Source organism: Papio anubis, chromosome 6 (genome assembly GCF_008728515.1).
Source record: "Papio anubis isolate 15944 chromosome 6, Panubis1.0, whole genome shotgun sequence".
Taxonomy (NCBI): domain Eukaryota; kingdom Metazoa; phylum Chordata; class Mammalia; order Primates; family Cercopithecidae; genus Papio; species Papio anubis.
In genome coordinates this window covers 75301152-75328966 of record NC_044981.1, presented here as the reverse complement: position 1 = coordinate 75328966, position 27815 = coordinate 75301152, and the positions used below count along the sequence as shown (strand labels likewise).

Sequence of the window (27815 nt, the reverse complement as noted above, 5' to 3'; positions counted from 1 at the left end):
TACCTAAGCTGAAGCAGTGCCATGCATCTCAGGGAAGTGGTGCTTGGGCTGCCCACAATGGTCACATCACCTGGGCCTGAGCTGAAGCAGTATATCACCCCCTGGGGAAGTGGTGCTTTGCCAAGCTGTTAGTAGCTGCACATCTCAGGGCTGAGCTGACACAGCACATACCACATCCCAGGGAAACAGAGCAGTGGGTGAACTCAGACACCTTGCCCAAACTCTAGGACCCTGCTTCCCTGGGGCAGAATTAGTTCTCTAGTGTCTGAGCTGCTGAAACACTGTTCTCCTTGGAAAGAAGAATCATTGCTGTGCTATTTCTTCCCCGTACCCCAGGGTCCAAATGATAGCTGTACTCCACCATTTTAGGGTACCAGCTGCTACTGCATGTAGCCTCATAGAGTCAGGATACTGCTGAGCCCCACCATTCCAGGGTCTAGAGTCACTATATGATGCCTCATCCCCTGGGACCCAAGTTGATGCACTGAGCCTTATTGGGTCAGACACCCAAATTGCAGCCATACCCTTCTCCACAGGCCCAAACATCCACAGCACCCCTTCTTCCCTGGAGGTGGACCAGTGCTGTGCCCTGCCCCCAAAAGATAGGATTTGTAGCTACAATCCAGTTCCATGAGCAGTTCTAGGTTGTGCCTCAGAGTCATAGATTCTGGTCCTGTAGGCTACCTGGTCCTCCAATCCTGCTACAAAAATGAACCTGTACTCCAAGATCCAGGTATCACAATAGGTTTGTGAGACTCTGAGCCTAGGATCCTGGCCCCACAGCTGCCTCAACTACCTGCACCTGGAATCCAATGCTTCTGTAGCTGCTATTAATAGTAAGCCATGCCACACTTGATATCAAGAAGGATTCCCTCCTCTAAGTCTCTCCATTGTAGGAAAAACAAGGAGGACTTCAAAAGCCCTTGACACTGAGGAGCTATTAACAACCTACACTGCCACTGCCATCCCACAAACTTCTACAGCTTATGCTACTGAGGTGCTCACAGTTACTGCTGACTTTGAACAGCTGCAGAAGCTATTGAAGGGCAGCTTTTCTGGGTATAGTGTTCTTGACTGCACTGTACCTGCCTGAAAATAGAATCACTACATCCTTCCACACTGGCACACCAAAACCCAACTGCAGATGAAAGTTTTTCTCTACAAAATCCACTCTAGAAATTTTGGAAGAGGTGATTGTTCCATCAGATGCACAGACATCAACATAGGAACACACACATACACACAACATTAAAAAGCAAGAAAAATCTGATACCACCAAATAAATATAACTATCTGGTTACAGACCCCAATGAAAGTGAAATCAACAAACTGCTGGAAAAGAAATTCTAAATAGTGATCTTAACAAAACTCAATGAGATACAAGAAAATACAGACAGGCAATTCAACAAAATCAGAAAAAAATTTATGATACAAATGATAAATTCAACAAAGAGATAAAAATCATTGAAAAAGCCAAGAGAAATACTGCAGCTAATGATTTCTACAAATTGAAGAAATAATAGAGAGCTTCAACAGCAGCCTTGATCAAGCCAATAAAAGAATCTCTGAACTTGGGCCTGGTAATCCCAGGCCCAAGACTTATGCCTGTAATCCAAGCACTTAGGGAGGTTGAAGTGGGTGGGACATGAGGTCAGGAGTTCAAGACCAGCCTGGCCAAAATAGTGAAACCCCATCTCTACTAAAAATACAAAAATTAAGTGGGCATTGTGGCATGTGCCTGTAGTCCCAGCTGCTCGGGGGACTGAGGCAGGAGAATTTCTTGAACCCAGGAGGTGGAGGTTGCAGTGAGCAGAGATCATGCCACTGCACTCCAGCCTGGACAACAGAGCAAGATTTTGTCTCAAAAAAAACACAAAAAACAAAAACAAAAACAAAACAAACAAACAAAAACTCTGAACTTGAAGATAGGTTATTTGAAATTACCCAGGCAGAGAAAATAAAGGAAATAAGAATGAAAAAGAGTAAAGAAAGGCTACAAGACTTATAGGACCCCCCATTACGTGAACAAATGGTCACATTTATGGGAGTTCCAGATGGAAAAGAGAAGGAAAATGGTGTAGAAAAACCTATTTAATAAAATAATAGCTAAAATCATTCCAAGCTGGGGAGAGATATGGATATCCAGATCTAGGAGCTCAAAGGTCTCCAAAAAGATTCAGTCTAAAAATCTCCCTGTGGCACTTTATAGTCAAACTGTCAAAATTCAAAGGCAAAGAGAATTCTAAAAACATCAAGATAAAAGCATCGAGTCACACATAAAGGAATCCCCATTAGACTAACGCATATTTCTCTGTAGTACCCTTACAGACTAGAAGAAAATGGGATGAATTATTCAAAGTGCTGAAAGGAGAAAAACCTGCCAGTCAAGAAGACTATACTCAGCAAAGCTACCTTTCACAGATAAGAGAAATAAAGCCTTTTCTAGACAAGCAAAAACTGAAGGAATTTATCACCACTAGCCTAGTCTTGCAAAACTCAAGTGAGTCCTACATCTTAAAGTGAAAAGATGACTATCATGAAACCATGCAAAAGTATAAAACTCACTGGTAGAGCAGATACACAAAGAGAAAAAGAATGAAACCCTATCACTACAGAAAACCACTAAACCACAATGATAAACAATGAAGGAAGAAAGGAGCAAAGGATATGCAAGACAAGTAGAAAACAACATAGTGACATGAGTCTTCACCTATCAATAACGACCTTGAATGTAAACGAATTACATTTCCCACTTTAAAGATATAAAATGACTCAACTATGTGCTGCCTACAAGAAATTCAGTTCATCTGGAAAGACACATATAAACTGAATGTGAAAGATATGGAAAAGGATAGCCTATGCAAACAGAAACCAAAAACAAGCATGAGTAGCTATACTTATTTCAGATAAAATAATTTTAAGTCAAAAACTCTAAAAAGAGACAATGAAGGTTAAAAGATAATAAAGGGATAAATTCAGCAAGAGAACATAACAATTGCAAATATATATGCACCCAACATCAGACCACCTAGATATATAAAGCAAATATTATCAAATCTAAAGAGAGAGATAGACCCCAAAACAATAATAGCTGGGGACTTTAACACCTTTTTACTCTTATTAGGAGGTCATTATTCACTACATTTTAGTATAATGGTTAAGAGTTCAGGATCTGGTATTATATTATACTAGCTTGAATTACCTACTTGCAGATGGCCTTGGGTAAGCTTGTGATTCAGTTTCCCGATCTTCAAAATGAGTAGTATAATAGTCATTAACTCCATGACTTGTGAAGATTAATTGAGAATATTTAGAATAGCACCTGGCATATAGTAGGTGCTCAATACATTTTAGCCATTACTATCTTTTCCTGTATTGGCCATTCATATGCCACTCATACACTTATTCAACTTGGATTTTTTGTATAACCTACATTTGCAAAATGGTTGACTGGCAAAGATTTAAATCATTAAGTTTGTTGGTGAGGCGGGGGGGGGGTGGGGCGGGGTGCGGTAAGGAATTCTATTACTTCTAACTAACCAGTTGCACCTTTCAGTAGTTTGGTGCATTACCAGACACAGTGATCACTATATTGATAGTAACCAGCATAGACACCAGCATAGCACACTGAAATTCAGAAGAGTTGGACTCAAGCCATTTTTCAAACTCAACTTCTCACTTCAACAATATATTTGTGTCCAAGAATGTAAAGGTAAAACACATAGCCTGACTAAAGAAACGTGATACACTCTCTTACAGTCAAATTAAGTGTAGTTTAAAGTATTATATTCAGGACCTTGGCTGTTAAATAATGATGATAAATGACAGTATTTCTATTTTCATACATAACGACTTATGTTAAGTAGTTATTTTTACACATGAATTCTTATTCATTTTGGTCTTCTGTGTTCCCTTTTCCCATAAATGGCACTCCCACAATGCCCAGCTAGAAACCAGTAATTGCCCTAGGTATTTCCCTTTTCCACCTTCTTCACTTACAGTGACCATTCTATTTATTTTACTTATTTACTTAATCTATTCTTTCCTCTCCATCCCTTATCCACTGCCATAGTCTAAGCTCTCACTATCTCCCTCCTGGCCTTTCGCAATAATCTACTGGTTTATATCTCCACTATTCCATTTTTCTCAAAGAATTAGAACATTTAGTACAAATAGAGTACAAATAGAGACAAGATCTTGTGTCTATCCTGCTTCAAAGGCTTTAAAAATTCCCCACTGGTGACAGGGAAAGAACCAACTCCTTAGGATGATATACAGTCCTTCATGTCTGGACTCTACACCCAACTCTAGCATCAGCTCCTGCTGTGCTCCCATTAGCTTTCTGGACATAGATATTGCCTGTCTTATTTTTGTATCACAGCATTTATTCTACTTCTGGCATCAATAAATGTTTGCATAATGAAGGGATGTACACATGTATAATAACAAGCATGACTTTTAAAAAACTGGTATTTATCTCTAGGTTTTTGTAAAGGATTCAAATTTATTTCATATTAAGAGAGTGAAACTTAAAGGTTCAGCTAAAGCTCAATCTTGACACTTAAGAGCTGATCATAGAAATCATATTGTATAATAAAAATACACACACATATATACATATACATATATATCAGTATATTTTGTGTGTGTGTGTATAAAATACATATATATATATGTATAATCGTTCCTTGGTATCCATGGGAGATTGGTTCCAGGACTTCTACAAATAACAAAATCTGCAGATGCTCAAGTCTCTTATATAAAATGGCACCATATTTGCATATAACCTATGCATATCCTCCCACATACTTTAAATCATGTCTAGATTACTTTTAATACCTAATACAATATAAGGACTATGTAAGTCATTATTATATTGTATTTAAAATTTTTTATTTTTATTGTATTGTGATTTTTTATAAGTTTAGTTTTTCAAAATTTTTCAATATGTGGTTGGTTGAATCCGTGATGTGGAACCCATAAATATAGAAGGCCAACCATATGTACTTTCAGACATATTTCATAGAATATAAATATTTATATATCCTAAAAACCTATATATCCTTTAACATGATAATCAGGTTGACCTCTGCATCTTTTGCCAGATAAAATATGAGATGCTTTTATTAAATAGTGGCAATCAAAAAATAACTCTTAAAGCAGGCAGCTGGGCTTTGAGAAAACATAACCCTAATCATTAGGAAAATAAAAAATAAAGGTGGGAGGCAGAGGTGGGAGTGTCACTTGAGGTCACAAGTTTGAGACCATCCTGGCCAACATGGTGAAACGCTGTCTCTATGAAAAATACAAAAATTAGCATGGCAATGAAGAGCACCTGTAGTCTCAGCTACTCAGGAGGCTAAGGCAGAAGAATCACTTGAACACTGGAAGTGGAGGTTGCAGTGAGTCAAGATCACGCCACTGCACCCTAACCTAGGTGACAGAGCCAGACTCTATCTCAAAAAAATAAAAAATAAAAAAATTTAAAAAGGGACCAAAGTAAGGCCCAAAACAAAAGGCAGTAAGTTGTTATAATTGGGAGCCCAGGGAGTAGAGATCAAACCAAAAGAAAGCATCCCCAAACAGCATGTGACTGTGACCTGGTGAAATGTCTTGTTGACCTGTGCATGTGGCAACTCATGGGACATCTTTTCAACCAGCTGTGTTCACTCATTATGAAAGATAAAATGGGTATCTGCTATGAGCCAAGCACTATAATAGGCCACATCAGGGCCTAGATGACCATGTAATAGCCAAAAACTTAAGGAGTTCACAGTCTATTAGGGGAGATAAATACGCCAATAATAATGGTGGCATTTTCAAAATCTTATGAAGCATAGAGAAGACGACTTCTGCTTGAGTAATGTGATCAATGAGGAGCCCAAATCAAAGAAAGTTTCTTAAGAGACGACATGAACTGGGCTTATAAGGGGAAGTAGTGAAAGGGAATCCATCAGAGGACTCAGTGTGGGTATCAGCTAGGAAGTTTGTGAATCTGTGGAATGTCAGATGCCAGATAGGAAGTGGCAGGAGAAGGATGAAGCTAGACAGGTGGGTCGAGGACACATGATCCAATATGAAGGGCAATCCATACAATGAATGGAGGACAGAAGTCACAAACTCAGTATCTTAATTTCATGCTCAAAAACCAGGCCGCTCCAGAGTAGTTGATTTCACTGGATGGCTGTTCTTTACCTGTAACACAATAAGGCATACTGAACTAGGGTTATTTTGATTTGCTAAGTTTTAAAATCTAAAATCAGCCTTTTTGCTCAGTAGAGGTTCTAGAGATTTGTTCTCTCATTAATCATAGTTGTCCAAATACTAATTAAATCATATATAATCCAAACACAGAGATTTTCTAAATGTAGCCAGGCTCATTAGAGCTAATTATATGATCTTCTTCCCAAGAAGCAATGCTTTATTTTAGTCTTGTGAGGATTTTTTTTTCCTTTTCTTTACATTCATGCATTTATCTATACTCCCATCTCTTCTACAAATTGTCCAGTGTAGCCTATAGTGGCTCTAGAATAACATAAGAGTAGAAATATAAGTAGAAATAAGTAATTATGACCAGGAAAAATAGAAAAAAGTAAAAGTTTAAGACCAATGCAAAAAGGACACAAAAATGCAGATGATAAGAGAAGTTGTAGTTCTTTCACAAGAGCTTCAAATCTGGTTCTGAACTTTCTGGAAATAAAGCAAAAAAAGACATGACCCAGTTAGCTGTGTATTGTCATGAGGAGAGAGAAAAGAAACATACCAGTTCCTCCAGAGACATGGGTTTTAGACCAGGTCTACTAACTTGTATGACATTGGGACAATCACTCAGCTATGCTGTGTTTCGCAGTCTTTATCTGTGAAGTGTATAATAATATCTGACTCAGCCACCTTTAGGAGAATCAAAGGGGATTGTAAATAAATTGCTTTGAATAATATAAAGTGCACAAATGTAAGGTGTTACTTCCCATAGAATGCTGAAAAAAATTACTTTGGACAAGCATTTGATATCTATGCACAATGATGCAAACTGCATGGCCCTCCGCAATACCTGCCAGGATGACAATCATGTTGATATTTACATCTATTTGCCAGATAAGAAGGTTGTTACTGGCTGTAGGAGATGTTACTTACCTGACTTTAGATAAGTCAATTCTTGGGATGCATCAAGTCTGCCCCTTTATGGAAACAGCATTTCTGATTCAAACCAGCCTAGTCAGAAACATTTCTCAACTACCCCATTTGGAGAATTCAACTTAATAAAGGATTCATATCTTTATTTGAAACCTCAAGTACAGAGAGTTGAGTTCATCCATACTCATCACATTATTATCACATTAATGGAGATTATTATTGCTGATACATGCAAATGCCTTCTCTTTATTTTTACATCAATTTATCCCTGGCTCCACTACCATTGCCTGCCCCTTAAATATACATGAGTTTTAATTTTGACATATATCATTTTATTTGCATGTCTCTGAAAAACACATATTTTCCTGTGTGCATTTATTTTAATTTACTTATCTTATTGTGCTATAGAGCTCTTTCTGTTTCTTACTTCCTTAGCACTATCTTTAAGATCTACGCATGGCTGTACATGAATACCTAGACCATTGTTGATAGCATTTCCTACATTACTTTCCCATTTCCACCATGACAGATACCAAGATTACCTCCAAGTCCTAGTGTATAGACATGTTGTCATAAATATTCTTGAATGTGTCCCTTCATGAAACTGGATGATAATTTCTCTGTGAATATTTGTTTAGTCTCACATAAGCCAACCTTAACAATTCTACTTACCATTATTGAAAAATAATTCAAACAAAAATATTTCACTGTAGCTGAGATCCGGCCACTGCACTCCAGCCTGGGCGACAGAGCGAGACTCTGTCTCAAAAAAAAAAAAAAAAAAAAAAAAAAAAAAAATTTCACTGTAATAAAATAGTTGAAATATGTCCTCTATAATCTAATGTAAGACAGGAAGAAGGAAGCAAAGGAAAAATTTAAGTAAAAGAATTTAAATAGTTGAGTTTAAAAAGAAAAAATATATATTTCAAGTAAGGAAGATAATAGAAGAACGTTCAATACATATGTGAGTCTGGAGAGTACAAGACAGGAAAGAGTATGGAGACAAGAGGCTGAATTACAGGAATGCCCAATTCCCTTGATTTTCAGTCTTTCTGAGATGTGCATAGTGGGAAGAAAGGATGATGAAGATTGGCAAGATTCCTGACTGACTCCCAAAATTGATTTTGTAACTTAAGCATAAATATTGTCTCCTGCCATCATGTATTTGGCTCACCTACATAATCATGTACTGTGATTTACTCTCGCAACAGCCACCCCGTGACTAGGTATGTCAGCTGCCAAGACTCCTCTACTTCTGTTCTGGGGACCCAAGACCTACTTGGGCTTCTTTCTCTTCTCTACCTTAGCAGTGATTGGTCTCAGGACATAATGTTTATGTCATGGTTTCTGACTTTAGGAATATACTCTGTCTCCTAACGCAGGCACACCTGCTGTACTGAATACACAGGCAAATGAACACAAAGTCTAATCACTGTTTTATCTACAAATCCTACTAATCCTGGATCACACACACACAAAAAGACTGAGTAGTCTTGTGAGTAAATTTCAATAGTGTCATGAGTTGGAGCAAGTCAAGGTCCTGTGGAGTGTTTGACTTAAAGTAAATTTAATGGTGACCAAAGCTTTCCACATTCTTGTTTTCCTTGTTTCTACTCTTCCTCTTTCATTTATTGTGACTTTTCAAATAGTGGAGAAAATATCACTTAGATGACAAAGCCATGTATGGATGAGGAAAACAACACTAAATGAATTTATGAGATTATAACATCTATGATAGTATCAAAATTAGAATGGAGATGATCCCCATCACTCCTTATTCTTTGTGTTGGTTAATAGTTCACATTCCCAAGTTTCACGTTGTATCTCTTGGGAAGAATGATGTGATTTTTTTCAAATCTCCCTGACAGGTACTCTCTTCCCTAATTCCACTTGGTCTGGTCTTGAAAGTGTTTCTGTTGACGCTTCTCTCTTTGCCAAGTGACCCAAGTTCTAATGTTGGTAGAAGAAACAGAGTTTTGAAGTAGATATATCTTAATCATCAGAATCACATGTTCTGGGAAAAGAAGCTAATTCGTATACATAAAAATAACAGCAAGGAGAAATAGGACTTTGGACAAATCTTAGAAAACTTCTGAATCTCTGTTTCCTCATCCGTACAATGAGAATATTAAGGAAATGGTGTCTAAATATCTTCCAGATCTGATCAGACCCTCCACTTCTTCCACTGCCCACTGCTCACTGTCCTCTTTGCATATATGTTCTTCTTCAGCAACCACAAATAAAAATTTGTGTATATAGATACATATGGGTAGTTATTACATATGATGTTACTGAGTGTCCATGATATCCTAGACATTTTACTTGTGTTGCCCCTTTTAATCCTCATTTAATGCTGCAATGTATTATGAACCATATTTTATATATGAGAAAACATCTATAAAGGTTAAGCAATTGACATGAAACCTACAGTTAGTAAATGATGAAGCCTGGAGTCAAACTCTGGTTTGTAAACTCCAAAATCTACACTCTTTACATTAAAACATATTGCCAATCACACAAATGAGTCCAAACCGATGTGCAGACTAGAAAGACCAAAATTGTTCTCCTTCCATCTTTACTACTATAGAAGATATGTTAAAGTGTTTGTGCTTTCTGGGTGGTTTCTTGTAAATTGTAAATACCAAAAAGATCTAATCTAGGGTCTTACATTTACAGGATGAAAAAGAGAGGTGGGGGGAGTGGAGAGAGAGAAAGAGAGGGAGGGAAGGAAATGCCAGACTGAGTTGATAAAGGAGTTCAGCGGAGAGGAAAATTATTCTGAACTGGGACTCTTCTGGGTTGCTTCACAAACGTGTTAGAACTTGCAGTTCTAGAGCCCTAAAGAAGAAATGCCTTCATCAGTGCAGAACAAGGGTTTGTATGTTATTTAGGGTACTTGTAACTACAAATAATAGATAGCATACAATTCAACTTGGCATAAATAATAAGGAAAATTTATTATCCCATCTAACAAGAACTCTCAAGGTAAGTTGGCTTCAGGATTGGGTCACCTCATGCTTTACATCACCAGGGATCTACATTTTGTTTTTTTTTTTTTTTTTTTTCCTGCATCTTTTTGCTTTGCCCTCCTACTCCTAGTTCTCCTCATAGTTGCAGGAAAGCTCCCGCAGTTCATTACATCAAATGCAGGCATAACTACAGGAACTACTTCTTCCCACGAATTTATTTTTAAGAATAAGGATCTATTTCCTATAGTTCCCTGGCAAACCATTCTTCATCTTTCATTGGCTAGAATTAAGATATATGCCCATGGCTAAACCAATCACTGGCAGGACAATGAGACCACCATGATGCATTTAAGCCAATCAGGACTGACCACTTGAACCGGGAATAGAGCCAGACTTGTCTGAATCCCACAGGGAAGTGATGGATACTCCTGCAGATGCAGATCCCCGCCCCTGGACAGGTGGGGAAAGGCTACAGGGAAGGCAGTTAGTGTCTGCTGCAGTACACACAAAAATGGGAAGCTGTAGGCGCAGTGCTCTGGAAAGATGATTGCAGCAAGAGCTTCATCTAAAGGACTAGTAAGGACAGGATTGGATCAATAGGTAAGTAGACCAGAATTAGAATTTCTAGAGCTAACTATGGAAAATCCAGAAGGAGGAAAGGAAGGATAAAAGAATGTTATCTCTGGGCTAGTAGAAAGATGCTACATTACGTTATTCTCATGTTAGGAAAAGGGGGCTAGTTTCAAGGGATTTTTAGCGTAGTTTCTAGTCTTCTAGATCATTATTAACTCTTTTTTTTCATAGTTTCTATGATTTTCTCTAGTTTTTTTTTTTTAATTTTCAAAATTGCTGTAAACATCTAATATATTGCCAGTGTTCTTCCTGTTCCCTTCCTGTTGGCCATTTCTTTTATGCCTAATTGTTTATTTTCTGACCATTGAGCAAAGGGTCCTCCAACCTTAAGAGGCAGAAATGCAGAGATGAATGACAAACTTAAAAGTGTCCTAGAAATAGACAAAAAGAAAAGAGTGTTCTCAGTTCAGTCTTGCCAACAGGAAGAGATAATCTCTTCAGAGTTAGAAAATCTGAAGGCCAGTAAGTGCATAGAAAGAGATAATTATGATAACTAATATTATTGAATATTTATGTTGTGTCAGGCACTGAACTAAGCGCTTTTTATATACTAACGTATTCACTTTCCACAATGATCCCAGGAGTTAGGTACAAGGTCTTCATCTGTAAAATAGAGGTAATAACTGAGGTATGGAACAGTTAAATAACATTTCCGAGATCCCACTATTAAGTGGTGGTTCTAGGATTCAATCAGGTAGTTGGCTCAGGTATCACTCTTTCCATTATTTCCTCTTTATAAGAAGGTACTCATCAGACTAAAGTGTTGCTGAAAATCAGTAATACAGTAATTCATTAATTGAGTACGTACTAAATGTCTGACGTTGCGCTTAGCATTTTCCAAGCATCACTAAACTACATTTAATCTTCAGGGCAATCATGCAAGGCATTATTATTACCACTTTGAGGTAAAGAAATCTAGGCTTAGAGAGATAAATACATAACTATGAACATATTTAAGTATTAATATTAGATATTAAATAATTATGAACAAAATTACACAATGTGTAACAGGACCAGGATTCAAACTCTAATTTGAATAATTCTAAAGCCAATGAATGCTCTTAATTATTAAAACAATGAAAATGGATGAACTTTCAGGTTAGGGTCTGAATTCATAATTCAAAGACCAGGAGAATAGACAGATATTGATGCCAAGTATACTCTAGTCATGGTGATAGTTGCTTTTACATCATTATTTCCATTTATCTCAGTTATTAACACTTTTTTTAAAAAATTAGGTATCACTTTATTAAAGTTTGGGATCAAGTTATGTATTATTCTTGTCTTTACATAAAATATTCATAAGACATGACTTTTTAAAAAGTAGTATACTTGTTTTTAAAAGCTATATATATAAAATATATACACATACACATATATACATTTTTTTTTTTTGTTTTGAGATGGAGTCTCGCCCTGTCGCCCAGGCTGGAGTGCAATGGTGCAATCTCGGCTCACTGCAACCTCTACCTCCCGGGTTCAAGAGATTCTCCTGCCTCAGCCTCCCGAGTGGCTGGAACTATAGGCACGTGCCACCATGCCCGGCTAATTTTTTGTATTTTTAGTAGAGATGAGGTTTCACCATATTAGCAAGGATGGTCTCAATGTCCTGACCTCATGATCTGCCTGCCTTGGCCTCCCAAAGTGCTGGGATTATAGGCGTGAGCCACCGTGCCCGGCCTATATATATATATATTTTAAGAGGCATAGAATGTTGAGTCAGATTTATACTCATCTCTGACAATAAACAGTAATCTATTCTTGGTCAAATTGTTAAACTTTCTGGGCTCAGTTTCTTTACAAAATGACACTGGTTGGTCTGAATGATACCATTTTAAAAACAAGACTGCCCTCTTAGGGAATTCTGCAATGTAGGATTCAAGGAGAAAATTCCCTGGTTCTTAGTGATTCATGAATATCAAAATCTCCCAGCTCACAGAGTCAGACAGGATAAAAACGATTTTCATTCTAGATTCTCCATAAAGATTATATGCTTTTTGATGTTTTATAACATTAAATCTCTTTGTATTACACTCACAATGCCTGATTATTTCCTTATAGCCTATATCAGTGTTTCCAAAACTGGCCCTATAATAAGAATACCTGGTGCGTTTGTGGAAAATATAGATTCCCAAAGCCGTACCGTAGGCCTTCTAAATTGGATTCATCAGTGGAGGGCTCTGAGAATCCATGGTTTGATCAAGTACCCAAGTATTCCTATCACCAGGCATGTTTGGGAAACATGTTTGTAAACAGTAAATGCTCAAACGTTGATTTTTTTAAAATGGTGACATTTTGATTAAAAGAAACAAACAAAAGGGAAGAATATCTGTTAGACACCCTATTCCTATGGGGAATCTAGATCCACAGACATAAAATAATGATTTTCATTGCAAGGTAAAGTGAATAGGTGCCAAATGATGCATTAGACCATATAAATGCATAAGACAACAATAAGTTCAGAGGAAGAAGAAAGTTCCAGGCTGGGCTTGGAAATAAGGCTTGGCTTATGCTGCTGCAGATGTATAGGGTATGAGTAAGTATGAAGAGCATGGGAGGAGGTGCCATGGGAGGGCAGGAACATTAGAGAACAAGGACTCTGACTGGAGCAAAGGAAATGCAGAAGAACAAAAGCTAATACAGTTTAGGGGGGCCTTGAAAATTCCAGCCAGGTCCAGGATTATGTTTGAACTTAATCCTGTAGAGAATGGGGAGCCCTTCAAGATTTCTGAGCCAGGTGTGGTGGCTCATGCCTGTAATCCCAGCGCTTTGGGAAGCGAGACGGGAGGATTGCTTGAGCCCAGCAGTTCAATACCAGTCTGAGCAACAAAGCGAATCCTTATCTCTACAAAAAAAATTAAAAATTAGTCAGGCACGATGGCATGCACCTGTAGTCCCAGCTAATCAGGAGGGATGCGGGAAGATCGCTTGAGCCCAAGAGTCTGAGGCTACAGTGAGCAATGATCGTGCCACTCTAGCCCGAGTGACACAGGGAGACTCTCTCTCAAAAAAAAAAAAAAAAAAAAAAAAAAAAAAAGAAAAGAAAAAGAAAAAGAAAGATTTTTTAGCAGATGAATTTGCTTATAATATTCCACAGTGGTTAAGAGGCTCCTCCTCAGAGGGCTTGTTAAAATCCAAATTGCTTGGATTCAGGAGGTCTGGGAAGAAGGCTGAGAGTCTGCACTTGTAGCAAGGTCCCAAGTGATGCTGATACTGCTGGCCCAGGGATCACATCGTGAGAGCTAGAGTTGTATATGATGGATTGAAGACCACCACAAAGAGTGAGGTGGGATGGCTGTGTGCCAGGACAGGATGGTGGCTTGAAAAATGGAAGTGAAGGAATAGGAAGGAATCATTGAAAGAAACTGGTGGGCAGTTGGAATGGGTGTAGGAGAAGTACGGAAAAAGGAAGACAACAGTTTTAGAATCCAAATCTGTGGATTAAAATGGCAAGAAAAAAGGGAGAAGGCTGGATGCACAGCCATCTTAATTATAAAAGATGAAAAATTCTATCTTTATCATAATGAATTGCTGCTTGAATTACATCCTTTCCACCTTGTTATACATTGCTCCTGGTCACAGAAAATTAAGCAACAAGGAAACAGCTAGTGAGGACAAAATGATAGGAGAGATTGGCAAGAGTGCAAAGAGTGTGTTCTGGGCACTGACAGGGTAGATTGGGCAACTTGTGATTGACACTGTCCTCCACACTGACCTGACCCACTTAGCATGCCTGTCACAGTCTGAGCCTTATAGCATGGTTTCAAATCAGTCATTTACACAGACTCAACCCAAACCAGAAATTCCTGCTTAGGATCTAAACCGCAGCTGTTGTCACTGCCACTCCACACCTACCATGGGGGCTGGAACCTGTGAACTCTGACTCACTAGGCCACTGGATGGGATTCCAGACTTCTGTGATGGGTAGCACTCTCAGTACCTCTGACCCTTACAAGGGGGCTTTTTCCAACCCTATGAAGAACTTGAGCAAGTCTAAGATTGCCTAAGGGAACCCTAGGTTGGGGTGGAGAGAATATCTGCTTATTACAAAGAGCCCTTGGCAAGTCCCCACCAGAGAGAGGAGCCAGGGATTTCCCTCAGATCCGAGTGTTACAAACTAGGTCACTCAGAAAGGGTGGTACCCATAAAGGCATGTCTGTTCTTGGATCCCACCCTACAGTGGCTTTCATCAGAGCTGCTGAGCTACCCATGATTTGCTAATGAGGCTAATAATGCCCCTTGGTGTCTTGTTAACACTTCCACAAATGTGCCCTATTATGGTATGAGCAAGACCAGAGTTTTTAGTCACATAGTCAGGACAATCTGGACTATAGCCGTCACAACTGAACAAAGTTGCATTCCCTTCATTAGTCACTGAGAATATAGAACTGAACAAAACCAATACAAAATCTGCAAGCTGGGCACCGTGGCTCATGCCTGCAATGCTCTCAAGTACTTTAGGAGGCCCAAGTGGGAGGATCACTTGAGGCCAGAAGTTCAAGATCACCTTGGGCAACATAGTAAGATCCCCTTCTCTACAATAAATAAATAAATAAGTTGCCATTCTGGGAACTGGCATTACAATGAGGGAAGACAAAAAATAAATTAAATAATTCATGTATAGAGAATGTTAGAAGGATATTATAAAAAGTAGTAATGCAAGGAAGGGGGTTATGAAGTATAGGGAGTAGGGAAATTATATTAAGTGTGCTATTTAAAGAAGGCCTCACTAAGAAAATGACATTTGATACACACAAGGAGGTGAGGGAACAAACCTAGAGACTATTAGGGAAAAGGAATTTTAGGAAGACGGAACAGCAAGCGCAAGGCACGTAAGGTAGGAATGTGCCTGACATGTTCATACAGCTTCTTAGAGCAGGGGAGACCTATCCTATACAAACTTGGGCACTTACTCTATATTAGAGGAGACTCAGTTGGAGCGTATTGAGCAAAGGAGAAACATGATCTGATTCATGTTTGAACAGTTCCCTCTGGGTGTCCTGGGAAGAGTTGAGTCCAGAAGAACAAGAGTAGAAGCGTGAAGGAGTTAGGAAGTTACTGCAATAATTCAAACTGGTAGGGATGGAGGTGGTGAGAACTGATAGAATTCTGGATATCACTTGAAAATGAAACCAACAGGATTTTCTGGTTGGATAGCCTTTTTCTCATCTTTAAAATATCATTTAATTACATTTACTGACAATGGTATTGGGCTGCCCACCACACACAAGGGATGACTTTAAAGGATGACTTAAAGTAAAACCAAATCTCAATTTCCAAAGCTAATATCAAAATGCAGTAAGTTTTTAAAAATCTATTATGGTGTCATGGTTTTTATTTGTGGATTTATGTTATTACTTATGTTTTAGGATAAACATTAACTTCCATTCTCCAAAAATGGTAAAAGGTAACAACTTTTAAAAGTTGAAACTTTTTCTAAATTATTTTACACAAAAAAGAAAAACTGAGAAATATGCCGGTGCATTCTTATGATAGAATATTTCATAGCTATCAAAATGATATTTATGAAGGAAAATACGTATGAGAAAGTTAGGTGGAAAATAAGAATATAAAATTGTAAATACATTATCTCAATTGTATAAATATGCCAAATGTTAAGCTATCAACTCACAATTATGGGATTAAAAGTTATTAATGCTTATTTCTACTATACTTTTCCAGTAGAGTAAAATAAACTGTTTTCCTTTTATACTAGCACTTTAAAAAATCCATTAACAAGAGATTCACAACCAAAGCCTCCATCTATGGTTACTTTCCATTTATCCAAGACGGAGGAGACAATTCACTAGGTTCATCTGGGCTGGTTAGAGTCTTACCAAAGGGAAGAGAAACAGGCAGCATGCTCAAGATTTTCCCAATATGCAGTCACAGTGTGTCAATCTGATATACAACTGTAGCCCTTCTATAAACACTTACTTTTTGAAATCTCTTTTCAACAATCCCACTCCTCTCTCCACCACCACCACCTCCACCTCCATCACCACTCCCTCCTCCACTGCCACCTCTACTACCACCATCTCTACCTCCACTATCACCTCCACAACCACCATCTCCACCAACACCAACACCCTTCCTCCACCACCACCACCACCATCTCCACCTCCACCATCAACACCTCTCCTCCTCCACCACTACCTGTACCACCACCATATCCACCTCTACCACCAACACGCCCTCCTCCTCCACTACCACCTATACCACCGTTTCCATCTCCACCATCAACACCCCCTCCTCCACCACCACCTGTACCACTACCATCCCCACCTCCACCACCACCATCTCCACCTCCACCATCCTCACTTCCACCACCAAATTCCCACCAGAATAGAGATAGCTAGCTGGTCCACTTGTTGCTCTGTGACTAATTATTCTTTTCATCACTTGCATAGGCTTTTTTCTTTATTATATTCTTAAACTAAATGGAGACTTTGTAACTAGGGCCAGTAGAGTTTGAGCTAATCCACTGCTCCACTTGGTCGAATGCCAACTGTGTCCTTGACACTCACTCTTGTTGTAACAAAAATTTAAACAGCTGTCCACAGTCACCTCTTCCTTCCTCACCTGTGTGTACAGGGACCTTTCTGACCTTATTCTCTCAAATGTGCTAGTTTAGGATATTTCTAATATCATGGTATATAATATGTTTCATGCAATCTTACAAACATTTTAACACAACAAATTTTACTTATTATTTTAACTATTTAATAACAAAGTAATTAGTAATACATTTTCCTCTTACAACAAAATACACTTTCTGAGGTTGAAAGTGGAGGAAAGAGAAGAGAGGAAGAAAAGAAGAGGATGGTGGGAGAATCATGGAGAGCAATGCAAAGTTATTTGTAACTACTTTGGGAAAGTAGCATCAAATAAAAATCCCCCGAAATGATATGGCAAGAAAAACAGAATATTTCAATATTTCTATAGTCCATATCTTAATATCTAACAGCCCCAGGAAACAACAAATCATAGGTTAGGAACCCCTGATTGAAGCATAGTAAGAAAGACTATTTATGAATATTAATTTGTGCTCTTCATCAAATATTTTTAGCTGTTCTCTTTCTAGACAAATGATCATTGCATGAAGCCATGTAATCACTTTGGCCAGTAAATCATGGGCAGACATGCAGGGTGTCACTTTCAAGTGATAATTTGAAGAGGCAGTGCTTGATTTGTTGTGCCTTCTCTTTCCGTCCGCCATACCAACTGGCGATGGGGTACTAGAAGCCTAGCACAAAAGCGATGGCAGCATGGCACAGTGTTCAGCTCTTCTGTAGACATTAATAAGAAATTGTCTAAAGTTACTAATAATATTTGAGATTTTTGGTTACCATGGCAAAACGTAAATAAACTGGATTGATACTGATACTGGCTTCAGTTAATAGCAAATCCTAGCTCCCTCTGGGATTTCCAATAATTGAGAGCAAGCAAATAGGAGATCACAAAGATCAACGAATTCACTAGAAAGTAAGTGTATAGAGAAGATTTAACACAGTAGGCCTGAGACTGCCATCACGAAAAAAGACCTGCTTGCAAGGTTGGCCCTTGGCTTGTGTCTGGAAACTTACAGTTTCAGGAAGCTTCCTGTAATTATCTGAATGCTGAGTGGCCCACTGTTCCTAAACAATATGATTTATGCTGAACACCTGCATCCCTTCTGGAAGTCTGGAATTTTGGTACATGCTAGGTAAATGGTACCTGCATGATTGGTTCCCAATAAACAAATCCAGAATGCTAAGTCTCTAATGAGCCCCCTTGTAGACAACATTTCACAGGTATTGTCACAACTTATTGCTGGGGGAATTAAGCACATCCTGTGTGAACTGGGAGAGGACTCTTTGAAGTTTGTGCCTCGTATCCTGCAGACTTTGCCCCATGCACCCTTCCCCTTTGCTAATTTTGCTTTGTATCCTTTCACTATAATAAATCATAACTATATTCTGAATCCTGTGTATTCTCCTAGTAAATCATCAAACCTACGATGATAAGAAACTATGAGCCAGAGTTACAAGAAAAAACAAAATAACAGATTTCAACTCAAAAACTTCCAAAATACTGAAATTGTCACATACAGGATTTTAAATTGTTCAACAGGAAATTGTGAAAGAAATAAATAGTGGAATCACACATTAGAGAAACAAGCCAGAAAGCATAAAGGAAGAACAAACAGATTTTTAAAATAATCAAATGGAATTTCTCAAAGTAAAAAAGTTCAAAGAGATAATGGCTGAGAACTTTTCAGAATCAGGAAGATATGTGACTCCATAGACTTGAAAACAAAATATATTACAAATAGGATTAAAAATCTGAAAATCAGTGATTAGCCATATTGCAGTGAAACTTCAGATCACAGAAGATTAAACAGAAGATCTAAAAATCAGCCAGGTGGTTGCTTAGAAAACTAAACAAACTCTAACCATATGATCCAGCAATCATGCTCCTTTTTCAACAAAAGGGAGCTAAAAGCTTATGTCTACATAAACATCTTCACATGAACTTTTATAGCAACTTATCCAGAATTGCCAAAACTTGGAAGTAACCAAGATATACTTCAGCAGGTGAATGGATTAATTAACTATCCAGACAATGGAATATTATTCAGTGCTAAAAAGAAATGAGCCATAAAAAGACATGGAAGAAATGTAAATGTGTAATACTAACTGAAAGAAGCCAACCTGAAAAGGCTACACACTGTATGGTTCCAACTATATGACATTCCAAAAAAGACAAAACTATGGAGAGACAGAAAAAGAATCAGCGGTTGCCATAAATTGGAGAGAGGGTTGAATAGGCAGAGTAGAGGGAATTTTTAGGGCAGTGAAACTACTTTGTGTGATACTATAATGGTTGATACATATCGTTATACATTTGTCCAAACCCATAGAACGGACAATACCAAGAACTCTAATGTCAACTATAAACTTTGGGTGATTATGACATGTCAATATGGCTTCATCAATTGCAACAACAAATGTACCACTCTGGCGAGGGATGTTGATAAAGGGAGAGGCTATATATGTGCAGGCAGGGAATATATGAGTTATTGCCACAACTTCCTCTCAAATTTTCTTTGAACTCAAACTGCTCTAAAAAAATAAAGTCTTTTCAAAAAGTAGCCAGAGAAAAAAAGATCACCTACATGGAAATAATAACCAGATGAATAGATGACATCCGAATCGCAATAATGGAAACCAGAAGTCCGTGCAATAATATCCTTAAAGTGCAAAGAGAAAATCACTGTCAGCTTGATATTGAGAACCTGCAGAAAAGAATCTTTCCAAACACAAGGATGAATTTAAACAAAAAGGGGTAATTTACTATCAACAGATTATTGCTAAACAAATTTCTAAAGAGAGTACTTAAAAAGAGAGGAAATGGTCCCAAAAGAATAGACTGAGATACAAGGAGTATATAAAATGGAAATGTTTATGTGAATTAAATAAATATTGTATGTGCAAAATGATAATAATCTGTGGGATTACAATAAGATAAAACTAAAACACTAATATCATGTGAGTTGCACTAATACAGTTAAGATACATTAATCAAAGTCTTTGTATTGTTTGGTAGGGAGGCTAAGTTAGCTGTTTAGGTCTTTGTTAGGTTATAAGCATGGTAAGTTTTAAGATTAATCACTAAAAACAAATAGCCTCTGAACCTTCCAAACCAGTAGAGGTGAAAATATGGAATAGGAAAACAAACAAAAGACTAAACAAACAAAAAACAAAAGGCAAGCAAAGAACAAAGGAAAGAGAAAAGTGGATTAGTAGAAATAAAATATATGAGGGTAGAAACAAATTTATAGCATGACAAATATTATTTATATGTGCTGCAGAGAAAATTGTATTTAAAGAGAAATGTATAATTTTGACAGCTTATTTTAGAAAGGAAAAAAGGCTGAAAATTAATTAGCTAAGCATCCAAATTAAGAGGCTAGGAAAAATAACAAAATAATCCCAAAGGAAGGAAGAAAATAATCCGGAAGGAAGGAAGGGAGGGAGGGAGGGAGGGAGGGGGGGAGGGAAGGGAAGGAAGGAAGGAGGGAAAGAAGGGAAAGGAAAAGGAAAGAAAAAGAGGGGAAATAACTATATATAGCAGAGAGGTTAAAAAGTTAATTTGAATTTCCATTCCAAGATGGCCGAACAGGAACAGCTCCGGTCTGCAGCTCCCAGTGTGATCGATGCAGAAGATGGGTGATTTCAGCATTTCCAACTGAGGTACCTGGTTCATCTCATTGGGACTGGTTGGACAGTGGGTGTAGCCCATGGAGAATGAGCTGAAGAAGGGCGAGGCACCGCCTCACCCAGGAAGTGCAAAGGGTCAGGGGATTTCCCTTTCCTAGCCAAAGGAAGCCGTGACAGACTGAACTTGGAAAAATGGGACACTCTTGCCCAAACACTGTGCTTTTCCCAAGGTCTTAGCAACTGGCAGACCAGGCGATTCTCTCCTGTACCTAACTTGCCAGGTCCCATGCCCACAGAGACTTGTTCACCATTAGCATAGCAGTCTGAGATTGACCAGTGAGGCAGAAGCCTGGCGGGGGGGGGAGAGGCATCCACCATTCCTGAGGCTTGAGTAGGTAAACAAAGTGACTGGGAAGCTCGAAATGGGTGGAGCCCACTGCAGCTCAAATAGGCCTACTGCCTCTACAGATTTGACCTCTGTGGGCAGGGCATAGCTGAACAAAAGGCAGTAGAAACTTCTGCAGACTTAAACATCCCTGTCTGACAGCTCTGAAGAGAGCAGTGGTTCTCCCAGCATGGCGACTGAGCTCTGAAAACTGATAGGCTGCCTCCTCGAGTGGGTCCCTGACCCCAGTGTAGCCTAACTGGGAGACACCTTCCAGTAGGGGCTGACAGACATACAGGCAGGTGCCCCTCTGGGACGAAGCTTCCAGAGGAAGGATCAGGCAGCAATATTTGCTGCTCTGCAGCCTCTGCTGGTGAAACCCAGGCAAAGAGGGTCTGGAGTGGACCTTCAGCAAACTCCAACAGACTTGCAGCTGAGGGACCTCACTGTTAGAAGGAAAACTAACAAACAGAAAGGGATAGCATCAACAAAAAGGACATCCACACCAAAACCCCATCGGTAGGTCACCAACATTAAATACCAAAGGTAGATAAAACCACAAAGATGGAGAGAAATCAGAGCAGAAAAGCTGAAAATTCTAAAAACCAGAGTGCTTCTTCTCCTCCAAAGGATTGCAGCTCCTTGCCAGCAACAGAACAATGCTGGATGGAGAATGACTCTGACGAGTTGACAGAAGTAGGCTTCAGAAGGTTGGTAATAACACTTCTCCAAGCTAAAGGAGCATGTTTGAACCCATAGCAAGGAAGCTAAAAACCTTGAAAAAAGGTTAGATCAATGGCTAACTAGAATCAACAGTGGAGAGAAGACCTTAAATGACCTGATAGAGCTGAAAACCATGGCATGAGAAATTCGTGACACATGCACAAGCTTCAATAGGCGATTCAATCAAGTGGAAGAAAGGATATCAGTGACTGAAGATCAAATTAATGAAATAAAGCAAGAAGACAAGTTTAGAGAAAAAAGAGTAAAAAGAAACAAACAAAGCCTCCAAGAAATATGGGACTATGAAAAGACCAAATCTACATTTGATTGGTGTACCTGAAAATGACGAGGAGAATGGTACCAAGTTAGGAAACACTCTTCAGAATATTATCCAGGAGAACTTCCCCAACCTAGCAAGGCAGGCCAACATTCAAATTCAGGAAATACAGGGAACACCACAAAGATACTCCTCGAGAAGAGCAACCCCAAGACACATAATTGTCAGATTCACCAAGGTTGAAATGAAGGAAAAAACATTAGGGGGAGCCAGAGAGAAAAGTCGGGTTACCCACAAAGGGAAGCCCATCAGACTAACAGCAGATCTCTTGGCAGAAACCTTACAAGCCAGAAGAGAGTGGGGGCCAATATTCAGCATTCTTAAAGAAAATAATTTTCAACCCAGAATTTCATATCCAGCCAAACTAAGCTTCATAAGTGAAGGAGAAATAAAATCCTTTACAGACAAGGAAATGCTGAGAGATTTTGTCACCACCAAGCCTGCCTTACAAGATCTCCTGAAGGAAGCACTAAACATGGAAAGGAACAACTGGTACCAGCCACGGCAAAAACATGCCAAATTGTAAAGACCATTGATGCTATGAAGAAACTGCATCAATTAATGGGAAAAATAACCAGCTAACATCATAAAGACAGGATCAAATTCAAATTCACACATAACAATATTAACCTTAAAAGTAAATGGGCTAAATGCCCCAATTAAAAGACACAGACTAGCAAATGGGATTGTCATCAATGTGCTGTATTCAGGAGACCCATCTCACATGCAGAGACACACAGGCTCAAAATAAAGGGATAGAGGAAGATCTACCAAGCAAATGGAAAGCAAAAAAAAGCAGGGGTTGCAATCCTAGTCTCTGATAAAACAGACTTTAAACCAACAAAGATCAAGAGAGACAAAGAAGGCCATTACATAATGGTAAAGGAATCAATTCAACAATAAGAGCTAACTATCCTAAATATATATGCACCCAAAACAGGAGCACCTAGATTCATAAAGCAAGTCCTTAGAGACCTACAAAGAGACTTAGACTCCCACACAATAATAAGGGGAGACTTTAACACCCCACTGTCAATATTAGACAGATCAATGACACAGAAGGTTAGCAAGGATATCCAGGACTTGAACTCAGCTCTGCACCAAGTGGACCTAATAGACATTTACAGAACTCTCCACCCCAAATCAACAGAATATACATTCTTCTCAGCACCACATCACACTTATTCTAAAATTGACCTCATAATTGGAAGTAAAGCACTCCACAGCAAATGTAAAAGAATTCATAACAAACTGTCTCTCAGACAACAGTGCAATAAAATTAGAATTCAGGATTAAGAAACTCATTCAAAACCACACAACTACATGGAAACTGAACAACTTGCTCCTGAATGACTACTGGGTACATAATGAAATTAAGGCAGAAATAAAGATGTTCTTTGAAACCAATAAGAACAAAGACACAACGTACCAGAATCTCTGGAACACATTTAAAGCAGTGTGTAGAGGGAAATTTACAGCACTAAATGCCCACAAGAGAAAGCACAAAAGATCTAAAATTGACACTCTAACATCACAATTAAAAGAACCAGAGAAGCAACAGCAAACAAATTCAAAAGCTAACAGAAGGCAAGAAATAACTAAGATCAGAGGAGAACTGAAGAAGATAGAGGCACAAAAAAACCTTCAAAAAATCAATGAATCCAGGAGCTGGTTTTTTGAAAAGATCAACAAAATAGATAGACCGCTAGCAAGACTAATAAAGAAGAAAAGAGAGAAGAATCAAATAGATGCAATAAAAAACGATAAAGGGGATATCACCACCAATCCCAAAGAAATACAAACTACCATTGGAAAATACTATAAACACCTCTATGCAAATAAACTAGACAATCTAGAAGAAATGGATAAATTCCTGGACACATATACCCTCCTAAGAATAAACCAGGAAGAAGTTGAATATCTGAATAGACCAATAACAGGCTCTGAAATTGAGGCAATAATTAATAGCCTGCCCACCAAAAAAAGTCTAGGATCAGACGGATTCACAGCCGAATTTTACCAGAGGTACAAATAGGAGCTGGTACCATTCCTTCTGAAACCATTCCAAACAATAGAAAAAAAGGAATCCTCCCTAACTCATTTTATGAGGCTAACCTCATCCTGATACCAAAGCGTGGCAGAGACACAACATAAAAAGAGAATTTTAGAACAATATCCCTGATGAACATCAATGTGAAAATCCTCAATAAAATACTGTCAATCTAAATCCAGCAACACATCAAAAAGCTTATCCAACATGATCAAGTTGGCTTCATCCCTGGGATGCAAGGCTGATTCAACATATGCAAATCAGTAAACGTAATCCATCACATAAACAGAACCAATGACAGAAACCACATGATTATCACAATAGATGCAGAAAAGGCCTTCAACAAAATTCAACAGCCCTTCATGCTAAAAACTCTCAATAAACTAGGTATCGATGGAACGTATCTCAAAATAATAAGAGCTATTTATGACAAACCCATAGTCAGTATCATACTGAATGGGAAAAAACTGGAAGCATCCCCTTTGAAAACTGGCACAAGACAAGGATGCCCTCTCTCACCACTCCTATTCAACATAGTGTTGGAAGTTCTGGCTAGGGGAATCGGGCAAGAGAAAGACATCAAGGGTATTCAATTAGGAAATGAGGAAGTCAAATTGTCCCTGTTTGCAGATGACATGATTGCATATTTAGAAAACCCCATCTTCTCAGCCCAAAACCTCCATAAGCTGATAAGCAACTTCAGCAAAGTCTCAGGATACAAAATCAATGTGCAAAAACCACAAGCATTCTTATACACCATTAACAGACAAACAGAGAGCCAAATCATGAGTGAACTCCCATTCACAATTGCTACAAAGAGAATAAAATACCCAGGAATCCAACTTACAAGTGATATGAAGGACTTCTTCAAGGAGAACTACAAACCACTGCTCAGTGAAATAAAAGAGGACACAAACAAACAGAAGAGCATTCCATGCTCATGGATAGGAAGAATCAATATCATGAAAATCGACATACTGCCGAAGGTAATTTATAGATTCAATACCATCCCCATCAAGCTACCAATGACTTTCTTCACAGAATTGGATAAAACTATTTTAAAGTTCATATGGAACCAAAAAAGAGCCTGCATTGTCAAGACAATCCTAAGCAAAAAGAACAAAGCTGGAGGCATCACGCTACCTGACTTCAAACTATACTACAAGGCTACAGTAGTAACCAAAACAGCATGGTACTGGTACCAAAAGAGAGATATAGACCAATGGAACAGAACAGAGCCCTCAGAAATAATACCACTCATCTACAGCCATCTGATCTTTAACAAACCTGACAAATACAAGAAATGGGAAAGGATTCCCTATTTAATAAATGGTGCTGGGAAAACTGACTAGCCATATGTGGAAAGCTGAAATTGGATCCCTTCCTTACACCTTATACAAACATTAATTCAAGATGGATTAAAGACTTAAATGTTAGACTTAAAATCATAAAAACCCTAGAAGAAAACCTAAGCAATACCATTCAGGACGTAGGCATGGGCAAGGACTTCATGACTAAAACGCCAAAAGCAATGGCAACAAAAGCCAAAATTGACAAATGGGATCTAATTAAACTGAAGAGCTTCTGTATGGCAAAAGAAACTACCATCAGAGTAAACGGGTAACCTACAGAACGGGAGAAAATTTTTGCAATCTACTCATCTGACAAAGGGCTAATATCCTGAACCTACAAAGAACTTAAACAAATTTACAAGAAAAAAACAACCCCATCAAAAAGTGGGCAAAGGATATGAACAGATATTTCTCAAAAGACGACATTTATGCAGCCAACAGACACATGAAAAAATGCTCATCATCACTGGTCATCAGATAAATGCAAATCAAAACCACAATGAGATACCATCTCACGTCAGTTAGAATGGCAGTCATTAAAAAGTCAGGAAACAACAGATGCTGGAGAGGATGTGGAGAACTAGGAACGCTTGTACACTGTTGATGGGAGTGTAAATGAGTTCAACCACTGTGGAAGACTGGCGATTCCTCAAGGATCTAGAACTAGAAATACCATTTGACCCAGCAATTCCATTACTGGGTATATACCCAAAAGATTATAAATCATGCTACTATAAAGACACATGCATAGATATGTTTATTACAGCACTATTCACAATAGCAAAGACTTGGAACCAACCCAAATGTCTATCAATGATAGACTGGATTAAGAAAATGTGGCACATATGCACCATGGAATACTATGCAGCCATAAAAAAGGATGAGCTCATGTCCTTTGCAGGGACATGGATGAAGCTGGAAACCATCATTCTCAGCAAACTATCACAAGGATAGAAAACCAAACATCACATGTTCTCACTCATAGGTGGGAATTGAACAATGAGATCACTTGGACACAGGGTGGGGATCATCACACACTGGGGCATGTCAGGGATTGGAGGGCTGGGGGAGGGATAGCATTAGGAGATATACCTAATGTAAATGACGAGTTGATGGGTGCAGCAAACCAACATGGCACATATATACATATGTAACAAACCTGCATGTTATGCACATGTACCCTAGAACTTAAAAGTATAATATTAAAAAATAAAAATGAAAAAAAACAAAAACAAAACCCTGACCTGCCAACCATCGGGGAGGTCAGGACTTAAATGTGTGCTGTCAGGGGCCCCCTTGCTTGGTGCCTGCAAATAAACACCCTTCTTTTCCCACTAGAAAAACAAAAGTTAATTTGAGAACATGTTAGCCCACATAACTTAAAAATTTTGACAAAATGGAGAAATTTCTATAAAACAGCAAAAACAACTCAAAATGAAATTAAAGGCTTGATTTTTGTATAGCTATTAAAGAAACTGAATCCATAACAACAGTAAAAATATTTCCAAAAGAAAAAAATTAAGCCTAAATAATTCTACAGGTAAGTTTTACCAACCTTGCAAAGAAGACATGATTCTAATTTTACAAAACTCTGCTAAAGAATACTTTTTGTAGAAATATTACCCAAATCCTTCTATAAAACTAGTCTGAAAATTAGTATGTAAAAGCAAAATTACGGGCCAGTGTCATTCATAGAGATGCAAAAATTCTCAACAAAGTATTAGCAAAATGAATCCAGTTTAGCAATTGCAAAAAAATACTTACAAATTCTTCCTGTCCATGTAGGCACACTCCTTTACAATATGACTGTCACTTCTCCCATTAAGAGGTGAAGTCTGTCTGTCCAAGCTTTGAATCTGATATTGACTATCTGACTTGATTTGGCCAATGAGACATTAGCAAATATAAGGTTAGTAGATGTTTGGAATGTACTTGCACACTATGCTTGCCCTATCTTTATGCTGCAAACCCTTCTGCCACCATAGGAACAACGAGTCAGGGCTAACCTCCTGGAGAGAAGGCTGTGGTAG

General features: G+C 38.4%; 1 protein-coding gene across 1 annotated transcript in view; it reads right to left on the bottom strand.

Moving 5' to 3' along the window:
* Positions 1–4840: 4840 nt before the first annotated feature.
* TTK (TTK protein kinase) overlaps positions 4841–27815 on the bottom strand; it is a 68449-nt gene continuing 45474 nt past the window's right edge. The window contains exon 23 of the mRNA XM_021937516.2: positions 4841–6690. Coding sequence (XP_021793208.1) covers positions 6670–6690 — 21 coding nt within the window. The 3' untranslated portion in view covers positions 4841–6669. The remainder of the gene's footprint in view (positions 6691–27815) is intronic.